This window comes from Peromyscus leucopus, chromosome 19, assembly GCF_004664715.2.
Source record: "Peromyscus leucopus breed LL Stock chromosome 19, UCI_PerLeu_2.1, whole genome shotgun sequence".
NCBI classification, from domain to species: domain Eukaryota; kingdom Metazoa; phylum Chordata; class Mammalia; order Rodentia; family Cricetidae; genus Peromyscus; species Peromyscus leucopus.
This window is the reverse complement of record NC_051079.1, coordinates 3,085,876-3,107,823: the sequence shown is the minus strand read 5'-3', so window position 1 is coordinate 3,107,823 and position 21,948 is coordinate 3,085,876. Positions and strand designations below refer to the sequence as shown.

The window sequence follows — 21,948 nt, the reverse complement described above, 5'->3', positions numbered from 1 at the left end:
AAAGCCAGACGTCTCACAGAGGAGGCGGTAAAGACTGGAGAATGTATCTCCCACCATCACCGTTAACAGTTGTAGCAGACCACATGCAGTAGATCTCACACACACTCAGGCTGCCCAGATTTACAGTGCAGCAAGTATCAGAGAGGGTGTGAACTGGTATAAAAACTCGAGAAGCTGCTTTGGCATCACTCCTAAAGTAGATTCACACTTAGAACACAGGAATACAACTCCTCAGCTCAGAACTCAGAAAGAATGGCGTGTACATTTTTGATGGTATCAACTGCAAGAATATTTATTGCAGCCTCTTCACAAGGGCAAACTCCTGAGACTAACCCTGCCTGGCTACGGGAAAGCAGGTCATTCAAGAATGGCATGGCCACTCCATAAGTGGACAGCAGTAAATAAAGGAAGAGATTCAGCAAGGATCTTGGAAATACGTTAGTGAAAACAGCATTAAAATTAAAAGCAACCCACAATGAAAGCCTTTATTCTTCAGAAAATATATGGATATAATAAAAACTATTTCAAAGAGGCAGCAGGGCATGGAGGTGTATGCCTGTAATTGCAGCACTCAGGAAGCTGTGTGCTATAGTTTGAACGTAATTGGCCCCCACAATCTCATAGGAAGTGGCACTATTAGGAGGTGTGGCCTTGTTGGAGGAAGTGCGTCACTGTGGGGGTGGGCTTTGGGGCTTATGCCCAGTGCCTCAACCTCCCGTTGCCTGCGAGATGGTGGGCTCTCCAGCACCACATCTGCCTGCACACTACTACGCTGCCTGCCATGATGATAATGGACTGAACCTCTGAACTGTAAACCAGCCCCAATGAAATGTTTTCCGTTTAAGAGCTGCGGTGGTCATGGTGTCTCCTCACAGCAACAGAAACCCTCACACTGTGGCACAAGCCTCCCGAGCCTGAGGCCCATCCTGGGCCTCACCGTGAGACCCTGTGTCAAAGAAGAAAACAAAACAAAAGGAAAGAAGGAACTGGAGGGAAACAAATAGTTAATGAAGGGTCCAGGGTGGGGTTCAAGTAACTGGAGACAGTGGAGACAGGGCATATGCTACCACGTGGGCCATCATTTAGGTTCTGCTTTTGGTTTTGGTAGCAAGTTCATGCATTTCATGTATGTTTACTTTAGTATTAAACTATCACACACACACACACACACACACACACACACACACACACACTCGCCATAAAAGGGCCATAGGAGCATGTCATAAACTGAAGGTAATGAGAAATCCTTAGTCGAAGCCTGCGTCTGAACCCCAGTATTTTTAACAACCACAAACAAATCAGGAGGAAAGCGGCACAAAGAGTGAATATTCCCTGTACACACAGCAAGCAACTGTTGCGGGTACTCTGCACCAGAAGTTTCCAACACACAAAGATGTACGGGACAAAAGATTCACTCTCAGTTGCGCTGAGGCTGTCGTCAGTCGAGGATGTAGGAAGCGGAAAATGCAATGGAGGGGCTAGAAGGGAAGGGAATAAGGGCTGGAGAAACAGTTCAGCAATTAAGGGGACTTGAGGCTAGAGTTCAGATCCTAGCACCCACATCATGAAGCTCACAAATACCTATAACTTCAGATCCAAGAGATCCAACACCCTCTTCTAGCCTCTTTGGGCATCTGCACATCCATGTGCACATACACTCACACAGACAGACAGGCAGACAGAAACACACACAATTTTTATAAGGGAGGGAGGGAGGGAGGGAGGGAGGGAGGGAGGGAGGACTCTTTAAATAAATAGCCAGCATAAGACTCCAGCATTGGTAGTGCATAGGAGATAAGCCAGCATCCATCCAGTAGCTCAGCAGCAGCATCTTCTTCATGCGGATGGACGGATGGACATCTCATCTCTGCTAGCTCCCCACACTCTTGACAATGTCTTAGGCTACACAGCCTCTGGCATGTCGTACTCTGCACTGAATTTACAATGCAAACACTGTATGGTTCTAATTACATAGGCACTGGTTCCAACAGTAACCCCGACAGAACTTTCGGTTTTCTGTTTGAACAGATTCCTTTGCTCAATTTATCCAAATTACTCACAACCCAGAGCATCAGAACTGGGCTGAAATCAGAGAAATAACACTAATGGTTGAATCTGCCCTTGAAGAAAGTTGCTAAGAGACCAGAGAAGTCATTTGACCATCACATATTCCTAGAAAGTGCTAGACTAGGGATGGCATGGACATGTGGGAGGCTGGGAGCACGAAGCTACAATGTGCTTGCTTGGTATCTACAACACTCTGGGGCTCATAACAAAGCCCATGAAACCTGAAGGTGGAGAAATGAAGTCAAAAAGAGTTAAAGTGCCTTGCCCGAGGCCACACAGCTAGGACATGCTGGAACCAGGACTGCACAGAGGTCTAGAGATGCTACCTACAACCCAAGACTGTACGTACTCTTCCCTGGCTGATCCACTCTGCAAGTTACATCAAAGAGCCTGTCTCCGATTTGGATGGAACGTGAGGCTGAATTGGAATAGCAATTATGCTGTTTTCCAAGTACCTGCCACCACCAGATGTGCCCAGAGGCCCAGCTCAGAAAGGAGTCCTGCCTGGCAGCAGTTTACATGTTTGCCCTCAAATCAGGTGCAGAAATCCTGGCAAGAGGAACATCTGACCACACTCATCCATCAACAGCCCTGTCAGGTGCCATGCACGCACATTGCCAGTGGCTCCTCTCCTGGCAGCATTTCCTAAGACTCCCGAGGCTATGGTATCTCCAGTGCTCAAACCTAAGCCCGCCCTAAAGTGGAGAATTTCCTGCAGTGAAATTCCACACCTCAGGCTGCCCCTGCAAAGATCCTGCTCCCGTTGAGAGGCACCCAAACACACAGGTGGGTTACAGTCGTTAAAGCAAGCACTCTGTCGTGTTCCTGAAAGTTTGCATGGTGTGGTGTGAGTGGGGCTTCACAGCACACAGAGAACAGTTCTGTGGCTCCTGCACGTTTCCCAGCTCAGAGGCGGGGGCATTACCTCCCTATGTGCCAGGCTTCCACTTATAAGATTTGAATGGGAGAGAAAACAAGGGACTCAAGGTTGGTTCTAAGAACTTAAGGAAAACTTTAAGAAAAATAAACAAGTATATGCAAATGAGTAATTCAAAAACTGTGCACATCTGGTCCAAACTCCAGGCAGGGTGGGTGCGTGGATCTTTCTAGCTCATTCTAGAGGTGTATATTTTGGAGCAGAACAGATGTGTCCATGAGCTTTGCTGTAGCTATGACAAAACACTTGAGAAATTCCTCTAAAAGGAGGGAAAGTTGTGGCTCACTGTTTGGGGGGTCTCAGTCCTTGGTCACCTGGTCCCATCCATCACTTTGGTCCTGAGACAAGGCAGAATGGAGCCTGTGGTAGAAAGAAAAGCTGGTCACCTCATGGTGACCAGGAAGCCAGGAAAGAGGCAGGGGAAGAGAAATGGCTGGGAACAAGATGAATTCCTGTGGTAGTGAATATGGATTTTCGACTTGACAGGATCTGGAATGACCTGGGAAACAAACCTCTGGCCATGTCTGTGATGGACTTCCTAGACTGGATTAACTAGGGGGAAGGGTTACCCATGCTGGGGTGGGCCTCAGTGGTGCAGCTGCCCTCAAGGAGTCCCTGATCATCTAAGTCACCCTTCACCCACACTCCCGTACCTCAGCGAGCTCACTGGCTCATCAAATTGAACTTTGGTGATATGACTGCTGTCGTCAGTTCCTATCTGAGATGAGTAGACATTTGTATCTCATCTCCTCAGGAAAAGGATCATAACAGTAACATGATCATCTATTAGCACCGCCCATGAGCTGGAGTCTTTAACAGTAACATAACCATATACTCTAAGTGTCGGATAGCACCGCCCATGAGCTGGAGTCTTTAACAGTAACATAACCATATACTCTAAGTGCGGATAGCAGCCTATGAGCTGGAGTCTTTAACAGTAACATAATCACATACTCTAAGTGCGGATAGCACCGTCCATGAGCTGGAGTCTTAGAGGGGATAAAAAGGAGAAGAGCAAGCCGAGCACCAGCATTCACCTCTCTCTGCTTCCTGACTACTGAGGCAATGTGATGTCACCTCATGTTTCTGCCACCATGCTTTCCCTGTCATGATGATGCACCCCCAAACTGTAAAGTCAAAAACTCTTCCTTCCTTACTTCCTTAAGGTTTTGTTTGTTGTTTGGTTAGGTATTTTGTAACAGCAACAAGAAAAGTCACTAATACACTCAATCCCTAAGAGCACAACCCAGGGCCCCCTCCTTCAGCTGAGTCCCCTCTCAGGAACATCTATCACCTCCCAAAAGCCCATCCTGATCCACCCATTTCCCCAGAATCCATCAGCCGGCAGCCAAGACACTACCTCATGGCCTTCAGGAGGGATTTCAGATCCAAACCACAGCAGGTAGAGGTTCAAATCCGACCCTCACGATTACAGCCGTGGAACATTAGTGGCATCACTTACCCCCCCCCAAGCTTTGTTTTCTTTTTATTTAAGTGTGTTAATCCTGCCGATTTTATGCTGTTCTCATGAGGGTTAAATGTGAAGCTCCACATGAAGTGCCCTGCTCTGGTACATGAGCACACTGCCACTGGGAAGTGCCATTGGCACTTGTTGAAAATGCAGTCTCGAGGGTCCTGCACTGGCCTTACCGAATCAACATCTCTGGTGAGAGCTGGACCAGAATTCCTTAAAGGCACCTCCCCCCACCCCAACCCCCAATGATTTTTCTGCTTGTGAGTCTGGAGAGTAAGAGGTAACAGGATTGATACACACAGGTGCACCACAGAGACCCCTGATGGCCACGGTCACAGAGCCACTGTGTGGGCAACAATGGAGACAAGCCAGGTTTCACACCCTGCACTTTGCTTGTGTGTGTTTTGTTTTCTAGATAAATCCTGGAGGTAGAGACAATCACCGGGGAGTCAGAGGCACAAAGAGAAGGAACAGTCTGTCCAAGGCAGGAGCGGAGAGAAGAACCCAGGAAGGGCTGAGTCAAGCTGGGCACTGGAGCAGGGAGGGGGGAGGAGACTGGATAAAGGCAGGCATCTGGGGTTGGGACTGCAGTCTGTCCTTGGCTGGAGGACGTCTGTCTGTGATGAGGGCACCACCTACCTGACACTCTGACTCAGCCCGCTGCACGAAGATATGTTCAGCCTTTGTCTGTGAACAGCGGGAGCTCTCTACACCAAGGGCTTTCTGCCCTTCTTCCCTCTTCTTGGAGTTACTGCTGCATACATGCTCCCTGCTGTCAATGCTCTTCTTTCCCTCCCTTCTTATCAAAGCAGGAACCCACTTAACCTGCTTTGGTCCTGATCCACAGCCTCCCTCTGACTGCTGAGCGCAGTCTGCTTGCCTTCCCTCCTGGGGCTATGGAGACAGCATCTGTGTTCAGGCACCTAGATCATCTCTCTGGCCTGTTCAAAAACTTCACATAGACAACTATACCTCCCTTACCCTCTCTCCAACACTGACGCTATTTCTCCAGTGGCCTAGAAGCTATGGCTGCCTTGGGCTCTGTGCATGCTGTTCTTTCTCCAAGGAACACACTGAACTCAACTTCAGACCCTTTTCAGAGCTTTCCCCTAACAAGGAGTAGGTGAACTGCACTCTCTTACTTATTTATATCCAATCACTGACCATTTAGATTCATGATAATTCTTGAACTGTAAACACCCTCTGATACATTGTTCACAACCGTAAACCTAGAATTAGGTACCTGGCACAAGGCAGGTATTCAATAGTCATTGACATGATCAATAAGTTAAGGTGACATGCACCAATTAGCTACAAGTTAATCTGTGGCTTAGTGATAGTTTCCATGGGGACAGACTGGACATTAGAGATGTGCTGTGTCACAGATGTGCTGTCACTAAGGTCACCTGGATCGCTTCCTCTGCCACCGTACAAACCCTGTGGCCTCCCCAGAGCCAGCTCCTCTCCTCACTTCTCGGCTGGCTGCTCTGGCCAGGAAGTGCCTCTCACACTCGCTGGGACCTCCCTGGTCCCCAGGACCTCTCAGGCACTGATGTCGTCCCTTGCTTATTAAGACCAAATCAGAAAGGAATTGTAACCCTGGTTACAGTATGCTTCTTCCGTGTGGTTCTTTTCTATTCAAAAAGGGTTTCCCAGCCTGTGCACTCACTGCCCCAAAGCAGTCCTTCCTTAGCGCTCAGCTGGAGGCAGGGGCTGAGCACAGTGGGGCTGCCTAGTAGACTGTTCGTTTGAACACCAACCATTGGCCTGCTAAGAGCTAGACATGGTCCTCGTCCCGGGGGTGGGGTGGGGTGGTGTGGGGAGACAGTCAGACCCTGGCCCGACTCATTTCCTCAAATCAGACTCCCCCTCAATCTCCAATTACTACGTTAATCTTGTAATTAGACCCTTTCTGATTTATGTTTCCATTGTCTCAAATCCCTCAACACTTCCATTCATCCAGCTTTGGTTTTATTACTTAAATTCTTTCAAAGACCAGAAAGGATACAAATGCACACAGAGTCAGGGTGAGATGGTTGGAAACCCTGGAGAAGTTACACAATCTCACTTAGGATAATATTCAAAATACATCACATCTGGGGACTGTGAGGTTTTCTGAGTTCCTAGAAAATACAGGACATGTTCCCACCTCATGTTCCCACCTCAGCTGTTCCTCTACCTGTAACTCACTTTCCCTGCCTCACACTTGGATTCCCCTTCACACCGTGGGTTTCTGCCATTGGTCTCTATGATGGACTCCTACATCCTCTCCTCAGGTCAGCGATGACCTGTGATCGGTCCATTTTACTCATGGTTACCATCTCCCCATAGGATGTTAGCTCAGGGACCGGCCCTGCCTTGTTTTTGAAATGTCTCACCTGCCCTTTATCACCATCCCACCTCCCCGACTCACAGAAGATGTCAGTAAATATTTATTAAATATGGAGGCAAATGAATATTACACACAAATGCATCTATAAGCATTATCTCCAGATACTGCAGACAGGTCTTTATAGGTGGGAGGAAGCAGAGATCACCTCAAAAGACACTTCACCAGCCCCGTCCACTCTCAGGTGTTAAGCTGGTCAGTTGGAGTAAGGAAGGCAACCACCACGACCTTTCATTTTCTGTGACCAGAGGCCAAGAAGAAAAGGGGGTGCTGGTGCCCTGGGTTTCCACTGTACCCCCTGCCATGGACTATTACCGTGCAAAGGTCAGATGGCAGGAGGAGTTGCCCCACCCCCAAAGATGCCCCCAAAAGGCTTTTTATGGCCCAGGAGAGAAATGGAAGGAAGCGGGAGTAGAGACTAAGAAGTCAATTAGGGAAAACAGGGGGGGGGGAGGGCTAGCCCAAGACACTGGTGAGCTAAATTGGGTCCCAAAATCCCTATGTTAAAGACCTAATCTTTAGTAGCTCAGAATGTGACTGTATTTGGAGAAAGGGAATAATTAAGGTAAAGTGAGACCATGTATGGGGTCCCTAAGGCCAGTGTCCTTCATAGGTGAGATTAGGACACAGACTTGTCCAGAGGGAATAGTGTGTAAAGGCCGGGGAGAAAACAGCCCCCTGCAGCCAAAGAGTGAGACCCAAGAAGACCTCGTGGACAACAGTTTGATCTCCCGGCCTCTAGAGCCATCCGAGTCCTGTCTGTGGACTCCTTTTGGCAGCCTCAGCCAGCTAATTGAATCCCACATAAAGGGAGTCTTGATAGAGATGTGTATGAGGTGCCCCGGCCAAAGCCCCCAGTGAGAAAGTCTCCAAACAGATCGCCCAGGTGTTTCTGTGAGCTGATCCAAACGGGCCTGAACCCTTACCCTGTACCAGTCCGGTGAGCACCTCACATATAAGGAAGACTCCTAAGTCAATATTCCCTGCCATCTGCTCAGCTTCATTCTGTCTAAGGACCACATCTGTAGTAGTCTGGTTAAACATCTAAAAAAAAAATGGCCTTCATTCCACCCCTAGGGCCTCATACAGCACCCCATCTTCTGCTCTCCCTTAAAGACAGACCCCTCCCATCCTGGTCAAAAAGTACTGTGGGTGACTGATGTGAAGCTGCAGTTGCTGTATAGAAAGCACTCGTAGGCTGACCTAGAACAGCAGTGGGTGGTCTCACTCGGGGGCGAGAAGCCCAAACTCAAGATGTCTACGGGGCTGTGCTCCTCCTGAAACCCGTCAGAAAAAGCTCCTTCTGCACCCTCCAGCTTCCAGAAGCCCAGTTCCAGACATCCATATTAACTGGTGTGTCAAGGCCACACCTGAGACATTGCTATCTTCAAGAGCAGCTGTGAGGATTCAGAAGGTCAGGCCTGGTGATGTTGTCACAGAAGAAGAACCTCGTGTCAGATTCCTGCCATCTTTCTGCACGTGGTCCTTGGGCTCATGACTTCAGAAGGCATGACAGTGTGTAGAGGTGGGGGGCTAACTGACGGGAGGGATCCATCTCTGCAGCTATGGGAAGTGTCAGCTCTGCCGGGGTGTCTTTTCAGTAGGGTGTCTGCTTGGGGGTCACCACCTGTGCACTATACGCAGACCCCTAAACCCATTGGCTCGCCCAACTGAACTTGGTGGAATCATTGCTTTGGTCTCCCATTGGTGCCCTATCCACACCTCTCCAGGGAAAGTTCACAAAACCCAGCTTGCTGACACTCGGGTGCTTTCCTTTCCAAGGCTTCCACCAGGGCATTTGTTGTCCTGGCAGGAAACTCCTAGGCTGGCATTGCCCTTTGAACATTGCGTCTAAGACATGCTGCCACAAGAGAGACTGTCACATGCAGGAAGAAGCAGTTCCACCCTCAGGGAACCGGCGAGCTAACACAGAAGGAGATTGGAGCAGAAATAGCTCCGAAGTGGTGTGGAATCAGAGATGGTTCCAGCAAAGCTGAGCTGGAGCGCTGAGGAAGGCATGGTTACCTGCACAGTGAGTAGAGTGCACACTCGTACCAGGGTTTGAATCTTGCTCACCACACCCTGTGGTCTTAGACATGTCACTTACCTTCTCTGTGCTTCGGAATCCTTTTTGGTAAGATGAGTATGTCCAACAAAGCTCCTTCACGGATTCCTAAGTCACTGTGATGACTAAGAGGTCACAGAGACAAGTGGGGTGGCTCACTAGATAAAGGCGCTTGCAGTACAAGCCTGACAGCCCAAGTTCAATCCCCCAGGACGCATGTAAAGGTGGAAGGACCAGACTTTGTTCTACACTATTACATTGTGTGTGTGTGTGTGTGTGTGTGTGTGTGTGTGTGTGTGTGTGTTTTGCTGGCTTGCATGCACAGTTGAATGCTGACCACACATGCATACACACACACACACACACACACACACACACACACACACACAAAGTGTATACACGCATACACATGCACACACACATACAAATTATTTTTTAAAGCAAGGAGTCAACATATGTAAGGTACATCCAGACAGTACCTGGCATCCCTAAGTATACGACACGAGTGTGTGTTAAACTACGATCTCACATTAAGCAGCGGTCCCTGATGATCTGCTTGCCTTTCCTCTTCCCCATTCTGCCCTTTGCTTGGTACCTTCCTATAAAGTTTGCGCTGCGGAATGATGGCATCAGAGTCACGGGGAACCAGCTTCTCTCCCTTCTCATGGTGAAGACAGTCACGGAAAGCCTGTACTTCTGACCTCCACGTGTTAATCCCACGTGTTTTCTGACAGTGGTGAAACCAATGAGAGCTTGTAACGCTTACAAGGCTGAGAGGACATGTGGGACTCAATGAGCTGGCTTCCCTTGGGCAGGCCCACCCTGTTGGCGTGAGGATTCCAGTTGGTGCCCTGGAAGCTCTTTCTTGCAAAGCAGGCAAAGGCCCCGTGCAGAGGCAGCCCTGTCAAGCAGATTTCGAACTCTCCTCAGCCTTTAGCCAGGAGTTCACGCAGACACCACAGCCCCAGGCAGGCCTTTTCATTTAGACCGCTGGTTTCAACTACTTAGGGACCATTAATAAGTCTTTTCTCAGTGGGCAAATGGACCCAGAAATAGCTAAATGACAACCAGAAACTATTTGTGATCTGGAAAAAATATATTATTGCTATCTAAATTAGCTTTAAAAATTAACCTCCCAAATGGCATTGTATCCTATGCATTCATTAGTGTCTAAACTAGTCATTAACATGTTCCAAAACAATGTTACACTGCTATAAATAGAAGGCTTCAGAAGTGTTTGCTGGTGAGAATGAGTCAGCACACCGGATCTATCCAGTTTATAACACAGTGTGCATTGCCACAGAAAAAGGATGCTGTGGGCCAGCAGGATGGCTCAGTGAGTAAGGTCGCTTGTCACCAAACTTGGCCACCTGAATTTGACGTTTGGTCCCCAGGACCCACATGGTAGAAGAAGAGATTCCCACAACTGGTCCTAGTATCTCCAGCATGAGATAACACACACACACACACACACACACACACACACACACACACACACGAGCTACAGTTATTATTGTTCTTTTGGATGTAAGGAAAATGAAGTGACATCGTTTTCCAGCATCAGGAAGCTGGGGGAATTAGAATAAGACTCAAGTCTAAATTACTGCTATCAGGTATTTCAGCATGAGAAGAGCTTCTTCCGAGACACAGATGACGTTACAAGCCACCGAAGGAGCTTCCCCACAGTTTTAAGGAAATTAGGCCTTGCCAGCACTAGTCATCTATAGGTAACTTTGTATCTAGATGCTCTTTGCATCCTCAGAATATAGAATAGTAAGCATTTCATAATTGATTGTGAATGGATGGGTGGATAAACTAAAGACATAAGGATTGGAAAGGATGAAAAAATGCATCCAAATATACACCAAAGAATAATACCAAAGAGTCTATTTAAAAAAACAAAAACTATAGCAAGGTCATGGATGTAAAATCAATAATTAAAAATCAACTGCATCTCTAATGCAGATGTGTATAAATATAGAGGAGAGCCAGCTCATATATTTATTCCCAAATCCTGGCCACTGAGAGGGCCTGGAAGCAAGGCCCACTGGTAGTGACAAGGGACGAAGACCCCTTGGTTTCCAGATGTCATACTCAATAAAACCAGGCTCCTTGAAGAATTAACTCCAGGGCTGGCAGAGAAAATAAAAATTACCCTACCTGAAGAATGTTGTGATACCAAAAACTAATAAAGCCTTTAAAAATGTGGGGAGCTGTTAAAAACAATGAAGTGGGGAACCCCAGGATCTGTTCCCGAACCCCACTGAATTAACAGACAACAATCCTGAAGTCAGCTTTCTCGGACTCATATCTGTTCAAAACCCTACAACAACCTATACATAAATGGAATTTGAAGAGAAGTTATTTACACGATCCTGCCTAAAGAATTGCAATAGATACATTTTATAGAATTTAAACTATGCGTCACTAAAGCTGTGGGGAAGCACTTGGGTTTCAAAACCCGGAAAAAGAAGAAGAAATGACATGGTTTTCATCTGTGGAGTAAGGAGCCGCAGCGGGAGAGCCGACTCCATGAACACCACTGAAGGAGGGGCTGGAATGAGCAGCATCTTGGGCCTCTCCTCCTCTGCCCGCAGGTTTCTTTCTCTCAGATGAACTGATCCCCACTCTCAATGGCAACAGGAATTCAGAGCACACAGAGTCTGCTTATTCAAGGATCAGACACCTGTAGCTTCGGCAGCCCAGAGGAGCATTAGCCCCATGGGATTTGCTTAAGGGCAAGCTGAAGTGGCTGCTGGTCCGGTGTGTGGGACGTGCTTCTTCACTGGTAGGTCAGGTTGACTCACCAGAAACACTCTGTGTGTCCTCTCCGTGTGTGCTTTATACACGGCCTTTCATTGCCAACCTTGGTTGAGATCCACAAGCACGGACAAATATTAGAAATATTCCTTTTAAATAAAGAGGGGCTGGAGAGATGGCTCTGCAGTTAAGAGAGCTGGCTGCTCTTCCAGAGGACTGGGGTTCAATTCCTAGGATCCTCATGGTGGCTCACAACCGTCTGTAACTCCAGGTCCAGGGAATCATACACCCTCTTTTGGCTTCTGTGTATACCAGGCACACACATGGTGCATATACATACATACATACATACATACATACAAAACACTCATATAAAGTCAAGCGGTGGTGGCACGTGCCTTTAATCCCAGCACTTGGGAGGCAGAGCTAGGCCGATCTCTGTTAATTTAAGGCTAGCCTGGGCTACAGAGCAAGATCCAGGACAGGCACCAAAACAACACAGAAAAACCCTGTGTCAAAAAAGCAAAAACAAAACAACAACAACAAAAAAAAACACTCATATAAAATAAATAAAGGTATTAGTCGCCCCTAAGTGTATAGGCATTTGTCTGAATTCTCAAAATAACTTTTGCCATTAATAATTGTTACAGTATGTCAATGAACACAGTAACTGTCTTCAATCTCCAGCCCTCACTCAAGGATCTTACATGAATGAAAGGAAAGGTCCTGTTAACAAACGATTCTCTTTCACATAGTTCTATAAACAGAGCTTTGGTGTGACTCAGTTTCCTGTTTATGACCACTGGTCCCAGGTTACACAAGCACACAGCTGAAACTGTGGCTTATAGGAAGTAGCGAACACTCTCACACTGGTCCGTGTGTGTGTGTGTGTGTGTGTGTGTGTGTGTGTGTGTGTGTGTGTGTGTGTGTGCATCAGTGTGATCCGAGCCAAACACACGCTCTTTACACAAACCACAGTGGCGTGCAGGGATGAACGGAGGCTGGGTGGGCTTGTCACCATACAAACTCAAGATCTCTGCCGGCAAATATGTGCATTTCATCCCTGATAACTGTAGTGTTTACGCCAGGCTAGTCCAAGCTCTTAGGTTATATTTTCCTTTTGTTATTTTTAATTATGTGGAGGGTGTGTGCCTGAATGTGGTTATATGCACATGCGTGCAGCCAGTGGCATCATTCACCTGGAGCTGGAGTTACAAACATTTGTGAGCCACCTAATGTTGTTGCTGGGAACTGAACCCAGGTCCTCCGCAAGAACATCAAATGCGTTAACCACTGAGCTATCTCTGCCCCTGAACTTGATGCTATATTTTCAACATAGCTGTCCGTCCGTTTCTGTGTTACCATTGCTTTAGTCCAGTGTCCTAATATGTAACATCTCCAGTTCCACAGGCAAGAGGACATTCTAACCAGTCCTGGGATGTGGCATCCTCTTTGCTCCTCCTTCACATCGACCCACCAGGTTAACTGCTTTACAGCCTTTAACGCCTGTCCGTCCACTACCCTGCAGCCGATCTTCTCTAAACTCCTGCTGCGTTGCAGGCTACGTGAGAAAGCTGAGGACAGGGACAGGACCCTTGGATCACAGAAGTCTCTCAAAACAAAAACTCAAAAATCTGAGTAATAGTGAGAATACAAAACCTTCTTAAAGGGATCTTTAGGGCCAGAAACACCAGTGAATAATGTCCACATGCAAACAAAACTCAGACTTATAAATCACCCTGCCTGCTGACACAAGCTTCCATTAAAATACGGGCATTGCTGTTATAGATGCACCACCAAAAATAAACCACTACCCTGGAACCAGTCTATTTTAAGAAATGACCTTTATTCATTTTGTAACTTTAATTTTTCTAGATCCTTTTGGCATGAGATTCTAAATCCTGGCTGGTCTCACAAATCTATTTTTAGAAAGTTTGAGGAAACAGAACTGCTTTAGTTAACTCCTCCGCTGCCGAGCACTAGCCATACATAAGGAGAGCGAAGTCCAGCCTCACTCAGATACAACCCACCAATCAGTAAAACTGCGTCTTGGGGAGCATGAGGTGGCACTCAGTTGGCAAACCTGGGGAAACCACAGATATGGATCTCCGTGAGGCCTTTCCTCACTTCACACCTGCTCTACCCATACCCGGGACAACTCTCGCCAACACTGGCTGAGGTAAGCAACCCAGGGCACCCAGAATTAAACATCCAAGCTACAGCTGATAGTTAAATGGGGAAAAAACTCAGTTTTGCTAATATTTAATATACAGATTGTCATAGGGGCCTTCACCTAGTCTCCAAGTCAGGTGATCACTTGAGTGTCTGAGAGAGGAGGTAGGCCACCAGCCTAGCATGTGACCATGACACATGGTCAAATAAAATATGGATTCTCTTCCCTTAAACAGCAGAACAATGTAGTGGGTAGCCATTCCAGCTTTGATCCGGAAGTTCCAACCCCCATTGAGGCTTCGGTAACTGTCACGCCTACAAGGCAGAGCCGAGAGAGGACCCTGAAGACCCGAGATCCGGATGTGCCACCTCTCTTGGTTCCTAGACCCTCGACGCTGGAGGTAGACCGAGCAGAGTTCTCCAGAGAACAACGCCAGACTGCGCTGCGTCTTTCCCAGACCCTGCAACCTACCTATCCCTTCATTTGTAAGTTATGCCACTAAATGAACCTCCCTTTTAACTACATGGAGTGGCCTTAATAATTTCACCAATAGAACAAATACAACCCGAATTGAAATGAGAAGTGAGCGTGAAATTCTTTTGAGTGTGCAGTGCTTACTCGTCATCTCGTGCTGAAGTATTTAAAATGACTCGCAAAGTCGGGGAGAGAAAACCGCAGGTTTGAGGCCGCGGCAACTCCCGATTCTCACGGGTTCGGAAACAGCCAGGAAACTGCTTCTGGGCAGACCTTGAGACTAAAAGGATGCACTGAGGTTTAAACAGAGGGCACTGTTGAGAGACCAGAGACTGGTTGTCAGAGGGTGAGAAGAGGCACAACCGTGCACAGACCAGACGGCCCGGCTGCTGGGGGGCGGGGGCAGGGACGACGGGACCGTACAGCGGCCGAAAGAGAACGATGGCAAGGCAGCCTGAGAACCAGTGCAGACACGAACCAGAAAGGAAAGTCTGACCACAGCTGATTTGGAAACTGCCCAGCACTGCCCCTGGAGAATCCCTCTGCTCTTCTCAGTTTCTCGGTGTAAAAGTGGAATGCTGTGACTGGGAGCTGCTACTTTGGGACATGTTAGTTCCTGTGGTGGTTAGAGCTAAGTGTCAACTCCACGCAATCTAGAATCACCCGGAACTGTCCAGACCAAGCTGACCTGTGGGCGTGTCTGTGATGGGTATGGTAACTGAGGTGGGAAAACCAAAGCTACTGTGGGCAACGCCATCCCCTAGGGTCCATCCTGGACTGTGTAAGAGTGAGGAAAGTGAGCTGAGTGGTAAGCGCACATGAATTCACCCTTTCTCTGCCCTTGACTGTGGAATGTGACTAGCTGCTTCAGATTCCTGCCTTGACTTGCCCACAACTGTGAACTGTAATAAGAATTAGAAAAAAATGAAATAGCATAAAAACAACAAAGTGACAGAAGATAGCACACACACTTCCACACTAACTCTGATTGGAAATGGCCTTAACTGCCAGGCAGGTGGCACACACCTTTAATCCTAGCACTCAGGAGGCAGAGGCAGGTGGATCTTTGTGAGTTCAAGGCCAGACTGGTCTACAGAGTGAGTTCCAGGGCAGCCAGGGATACACAGAGAAACACCATATTAAACAAAACAAAACAAATAATCACTGCTGACCATACAATATCTAAAGAAGAACTGACATTATAATCTTCACTCTACTCCATAGAGAAGGAGTTTTTCTAATGTCAGCCATAAAGCCATTGTAATGGGTAGCTGTTCTCGCCATGCCCTGAAGTGCCAGCCCAGTGAGGCAGCAGGTAACTGTTGCACCTGCCTATGACCTTGGAGTACACGCCCCTGGGGTGTGGCCGCCCTTAAGATCTGGGATGCACTCAGGCTCACTTTGCTACTCGTTTTGGAATGCTGGGACGGACCAAGGCATATCTCACCAGAGAACAGCGTTGGATCGTGCCTCATCCTTCCAGGATCCTGCAACAAATTCCTTTATTCTGTCTTGTGAGTTAATCCCCAAATAAATTCCTTTGCTCATTAAGCAGACTCCATGGATTGCTAGTGATAAAATCCCATTAAGCCACTATTACCCAGATACCTAAGTCAAATAAGGATAACAATTGGTAAAAGACCAATGCTCTTGGTGAACATTAATGCAAAAAAGAAAAAAGAAAAAAAAAAGAAAAAAAATGTTCAACAAAATATTTGCAGACTAAATTCCACAAACACTAAAAAGATCATGCACCATGAAAATGTTAGTTGCATTCAAGGAATGCAAGGATGATTCAACAAATGCAAGCTGGTCAATATGACTGCCCCGAATAGAATCAATAACAACCTCACACGATCACCTCAACAGATGCATGAGGTCATTTGACAAAAATCAACATCGCCTCATGATAACTGGTCAGAAGAAACTACATATAGAAGCACTGTGACTCAACATAATAAATGCTATAGATTGTTCACTTCAGGTAACATCATACTGAAGGGGAAAAACTCAAATCATTTTCTCTAGAATCAGGAAGAAGCTAAGAATGCCTACTGCTGTTGTTTTTATTCAACACAGTACTTAAATTTTAGCTACAGCAGGAAGACAAATAACTAAGTAAATAAGGTATCCAGATGGAAGAGGAAGATGTCAAATTATCCCTCTTTGCAAATGATATATGATCCTATACTTAGAAGGCCCTAAAGATCCACCAACAACCTTCTAGACCTGACAAACAGGTTTAGCAAAGTAACAGTATAAAAAAAAATCAACATAAAACTCAGTAGCTTTTTCTATACCAATAATGATTCTGCTGAGAAAGCAATTAGGAAAATAATCTCATTCATAAAGGTCTAAAAAAGTCCTGGGGATAACCTAACCAAAGAGATGAGAGGCTGTTACAGTGAAAACTATACAACACTGAACAAAGAACCTGAAGAAGACCCTCAAAGATGTGCGGTTTTGCATTCAATGCAATGGCTGCCCTGCAAGCCACTGCTGTCTTAACCGGAAGTTGCAGCTCCACAGCTACCAGCAGCTGTTAGCAGCACTGGCCCAGCCAGGCAGAGTTCTGGTCCCTCAGGCACCGGCCCTATCACGGCCACCAAAAGAAACTTCATCTGAATCTCTGTCCTTCTGTAGAACTCGGGATTCAAAGGTTGAGGTGGGATTCTGCTGTCCAGAGAGGCTGGATAGCATGTAGCTCATGTCTCCTGGGAAAAAAGGGGGTTGTCCTTTTCTGTTCAGCCACCACTAAAGAACCCTCGAATTTAGTTCCTCCCTACTACTTCCTGTGAGCTAGTTCCTGACTCAGCCTCCTGACCCAGGTTAATTTTATTTAATCAAACAAATGTAACACATCTTTGAATTGTTAACAAAAGCAGCAGAAACAAATGTAACACAACTTTACACAGTTAAAATAGTATTCCACAACAAAGACAGAAAGAACTCCGGTGCAAATGAGTAAGCAGAATAAATACATTTAAGATATAGGCTGGGTGATGGGGGAGACAGAGGCAGGCAGATCTCTGTGAGTTCGAGGCCAGCCTGGTCTCCAAAGCGAGTGTTCCAGGAAAGGCTCAAAGCTACACAGAGAAACCCTGTCTCAGAAAACAAAAACAAAAACAAAGATGTCTATGTTACCAAAAGCCATCTACTGATTCAGTGTGTGTGATCCCGATCAAAATCCCAGTGACTTTTTCACAGAACTAATTGAACACACAGATACACCCTGAGCAGCCGTAGCAATCCTAATCAAACAGAGTGACACTGGAGACGTCACAGTACCTTACTTCAAGTCATACTGCAGAGCTATGGTAACTAAAACCTCATGGAATTGTCACAAAACCGGAAACAGACTACAGGAATAGAGAACCCCCCAAACACACCCATGCAGCTGCACCCAACTGATTTTCAACACAAATACCAAAAACATACGTTGGAGAAACTAGCGCTAGCCACTTTAACAAATTGTGCTGGGAAAGCTGGACGGTGGCATGTAGACCACTAGAGTAGATTCCTGCCTGTCACCCAGATGAAAATCAAAACAAGGTGATTCAAGACCTTAGTGTGAAACGGGAAACAGGGGGACCCATCAAGCTACAGGGACACACCATGACATTCTAAACGTCATTCACGGGACTCCAAGGGTCCAGACAATAATAGCAAGACATGATGATGGGAGTGTATACCATTAAAAAGCTTCTACACATCACAGGAAACAACTAACAGAGTGAAGGAACATACAGAATGGGGGAAATCTTCACCAGCGACTCGACTAGTAGAGGACTAATATTCAGGATATACAGAGAATCCAAAAAACCAATCCCCGGAACAATAGACAAACTGATGTGATACTTTCCAAAAGAAATAACAAACAGCGGTAAATACATGAAGAAGTGTTTGACATCTTTAGTCTGGAAATGCAAATCAAAACTACAGTGAGAGTGCATCTCATCCCAGTCAACATGGTACCATGAGGAGAACAAGATGTGCTCGTGAAATTCATAGAAAGAAGTCCTTACACAGTGCTGGTGGGGATATACATTAGTGCAACCACTATGGCAATCGGAATGGAGGTTCCTTAAAGCATGAATAAATAAAACTACTATATAGTGCAATTACACCGTAAGTCCTGGGGTGTACCCAAAGGAGTCAAAGCTGGCTTACAATAGAAATACCTGCATGTCTGTGTTGATTTTCACACTGCCTACAACAGCCAGGATGTGGAATAGCCTAGCTGTCCATCAACAGATGATTGGATGAAGAAAGTGTGGTGAATATACACAGCAGAGCAGTGGTTCTTAACCTGTGGGTCCGGACCCTTCAGCTCAAACAACCCTTTCACAGGGGTGGCCTAAAACCACCGGGAAACACAGATATTTGCATTATGATTTATAACAGTACCAAAATTACAGTTATGAAGTGGCAAAGAAAATAATTTTATGGGTGGAGGTCATAAACAAAATGAGCCAGACTGAGAAAGAAAATGTCCTGCTTCTCCCTCTTGTGCAGAATGTAAATTTTAAGGAAAGTAGAAGCTGAACTGTTAGGAAATGGGGTGGGAGGAGGGAGAGAAGGGAAGGGAGACGGTGGTCGGTGGTCGATGCATGGATGTGATCGCAGGTGGGAAAATTGAAGCCCGTTGTCTTGTATAATTAATATACAACAATAAAACACTTTTTAAAAGAAGAATTAGATGGATTTTCCCCAAACATTCCAAGTTTGCTGACTGTCTGAGATGACAATTGGCTGCCAGCAGGAATCTGTTGGACAATGACCTGATATTTGCAGACTAATAAAGACAGACCTCTGTTTTAGCAAAGTAGGGGTTTTGTGCCAAAAGTGTGTGGAAAGTAAACACATTTCTAAGAAAATACGTGCCTCATGGAGGAAAAAGCATTCTGAAAGGCAGGTGTTTGGGAATGTGTGCCTGCCTTCTTGTGGCAAAGCCAGAAATTCATTAACTTTAAAAGTTTCATATTTTCATTTATTTAAACGGGGAAATAAAATTTTCTGATGTATTTTTTTCCCAAAAGAAAACTATCAGTGCTTTTTGAACGGGTTGTCTGAAACATTAAAGCACATGATTTTCCTTAGCAGAGAATGATGAATTTAGCATGAAATGAGAGCAATGACTCACCAAGTTTCTGTGGGAAAAAAACCCGAGTGAATTCTGCGTAAGTACGCACAGCATGAAACCTGTCACCCAGCGCAACTTGGTGGCTCCTCTGTCTGTCACCATCCAAAATGTTTTGAAGTGAAAAGCATGTTCTTTTGGTCTGCACTACAGTACTATAATTCAGTGCTCCAAACACAACAGTAACTGAGCCAGGACACTGTTCAAATAGCCTACACTACAAAGAAAGGAAGAAAGAATCCAAAGTCGGAAGGAAAAGGAAAACAGAGATAAAAGAGAGGACAGTGAGTGGACAACAAAAGTGACATGGCCCTGACCTTCACCCCACCCCCAACGCTGTGCATTCTTGAGCAAGGGCAGGTCACCGCCTCATGCCATTTGCCACTCTGACTTCTCAGTCTGTATTCTAAGTATGCTAGAAAAGAGCATGTCAGGGACGCACTTGAAGAGGCTAATGAGCTGCTCATGTATCCTGAAACTAGTTCCAGCATCATAAAAATTTTAATGATTTTTTTTCCCCACACAGGGTCCTACTATATAGCTCAGGCTGGTCTTGTACTTGTCATATAGGCTGAGTCAACCTCAAATTCTCAGTCCTCCTGCCCCAGGCTCTCCAGTGTTGAAATTAGAGGTATGCACCACCATGCCTTGCAGCAGAGAATGCTGTTTTGGTTTTCTGCTTGTGTTTAGTACTGGGATCAAACCTGGGGCCTCCTACATACTAGACAAGAACTCTACCACTGGGCTATGTCCTCAGCATGCGCCTCCATCCTTTCGGAGATCACTCAGATGTGCGACCTGTGAGACCAACTTGGAACCGTTGGGCAACAAGTGACAAACTAAATGTGTCACAATTACATTTGTAGACATGTCTAATTAGCCACAATAACAAGTAATTAAAGCAAAAACAATTGACATCTGTTGGAGAAAATTAAAAGTATCTTCATCATCATTATCTTCTATTCCCCTTTTTGCATATTTACATTATATATACACATATATATAATGCTCACATGTATTAATTTATACACAAATTCACGTCTACCACATGGCACATTCAGCTACCTATCATTTATGGCGGTACCAGTCAAGACTGCCCAACACACTAACCCAGACACTCTAAGCTCCAGAATTACTCCCTCTTCTGGCCACACTTCCTCTCCTCAGCAGCACTCCCAGGAGCAAAGATTTGGACTTAGGGCTGGATTCAAGCACTCACACCCACCCTAGGTAAAATGCTGTTTCTTAGCCTCCTCCTTTGAGCACCTTCCAGCCCAAGATGAGGCCTGGGTGGAGGGCCTGGCACATCACCAGGTGCGATTAAGCGGCACCGACCGCAGGCACACTCATCTCCACCAGGTGCTTGCCAGAGTGTGGCGTCTGCTTCTGCCCAATGAAGGTCTCCTTGGCCCCTGGGACTGCGGGTTGGCGCATCAGATGAAATGAATCTTTGCCGACAGTGAAGTAGTACTACGGATATAACCTGAAATGCTACCCAAGTCTCCTAGGCATAAGGGTGCAAAACCTGAAAGTTTGGCAGACAGCCGCCTCTGAAGCCCAGGTCAGTCCCGGGCTGGCCGGGCGCCATCTGGGTGATGGACATTTGCTATGAAGCCTCGAGCTTCCTCCTCTACAAGCTGGAACCTGACCACAGCTTTCACTCACTCTGGCTTTGCCCACCCCACCTAGGATGGCATGCGGCCAGGGCGGCGCTCCCACTGGCTTGTACCAAGAGCACTGCGCCCAGGTCATCCCCAGCCAGTCTGGCCTTGGGACAGCCCGGTCCCCTGCACTTGTGGTCATTCGCTCCAGTGAGGAAAAGAAGACCCATCCTTTGGCCACGGTGACAGGCCCATGTAGAAAGCCAGTCACAACTCTCGACCCAATCGTCGCTACCCGTGGGGACCGTACCTGGATGGTGTGGCCGCTGCCCTGTGCGGTGGGGCCGCCCACCAGTTTGCAGTAAAGCTCGGGCCGGGGCCTTGCGACCTCCGGACCCCGCTCTCCGCAGGTAGCGGTGGCCCAGATCCTTGCCGCCTGGGCCAGGTTGAAGTAAGGCGGGTGCAGGCTGAGCGCGGCCGCCCGAGGGTCCTGAGCCACCATGCTCCAGCAAGGCGACATCCTCAGCAGCAGCAGCAGCAATAGCGTGAGCAGCGGCGGTGAGGATCGCGGTGCCCACCCTGGAGCCACCGCCATCCCGTGGCGCTGGGTCTCCTGCCTGTGCGTGGCGTGGCACCGAGGAGCAGGCGGCTGCCACTCCCCGCGCTCATGGGCAGCCCCGGGATGTGGGCGGCGCCCCGGGCCGCGCCCCTAGGTCCACGCGCTGAGCCCGCCTAGGTTGCGGAACCTACAGCTACTTCTGGCACCGGAGCCATCAGGAACCAGCAGGAGTGGACTCTGTGGGCTGCAACCCCCCTCCCCCGCCTCCCCAAAGCCCGGAGCACCAGCAAGGGTCCTCCGACTGTCCTA

The 21,948-nt window shown here is 47.1% G+C and overlaps 1 protein-coding gene across 1 annotated transcript in view; it reads right to left on the bottom strand.

Moving 5' to 3' along the window:
- Lama3 (laminin subunit alpha 3) overlaps window positions 1-21,723 on the bottom strand; it is a 226,397-nt gene extending 204,674 nt beyond the window's left edge. The window contains 1 exon segment of the mRNA XM_028876683.2: window positions 21,391-21,723. Within this exon segment, the coding sequence (XP_028732516.1) occupies window positions 21,391-21,675 (285 nt within the window). The 5' untranslated portion in view covers window positions 21,676-21,723.
- Between the last annotated feature and the right edge of the window lie 225 nt (window positions 21,724-21,948).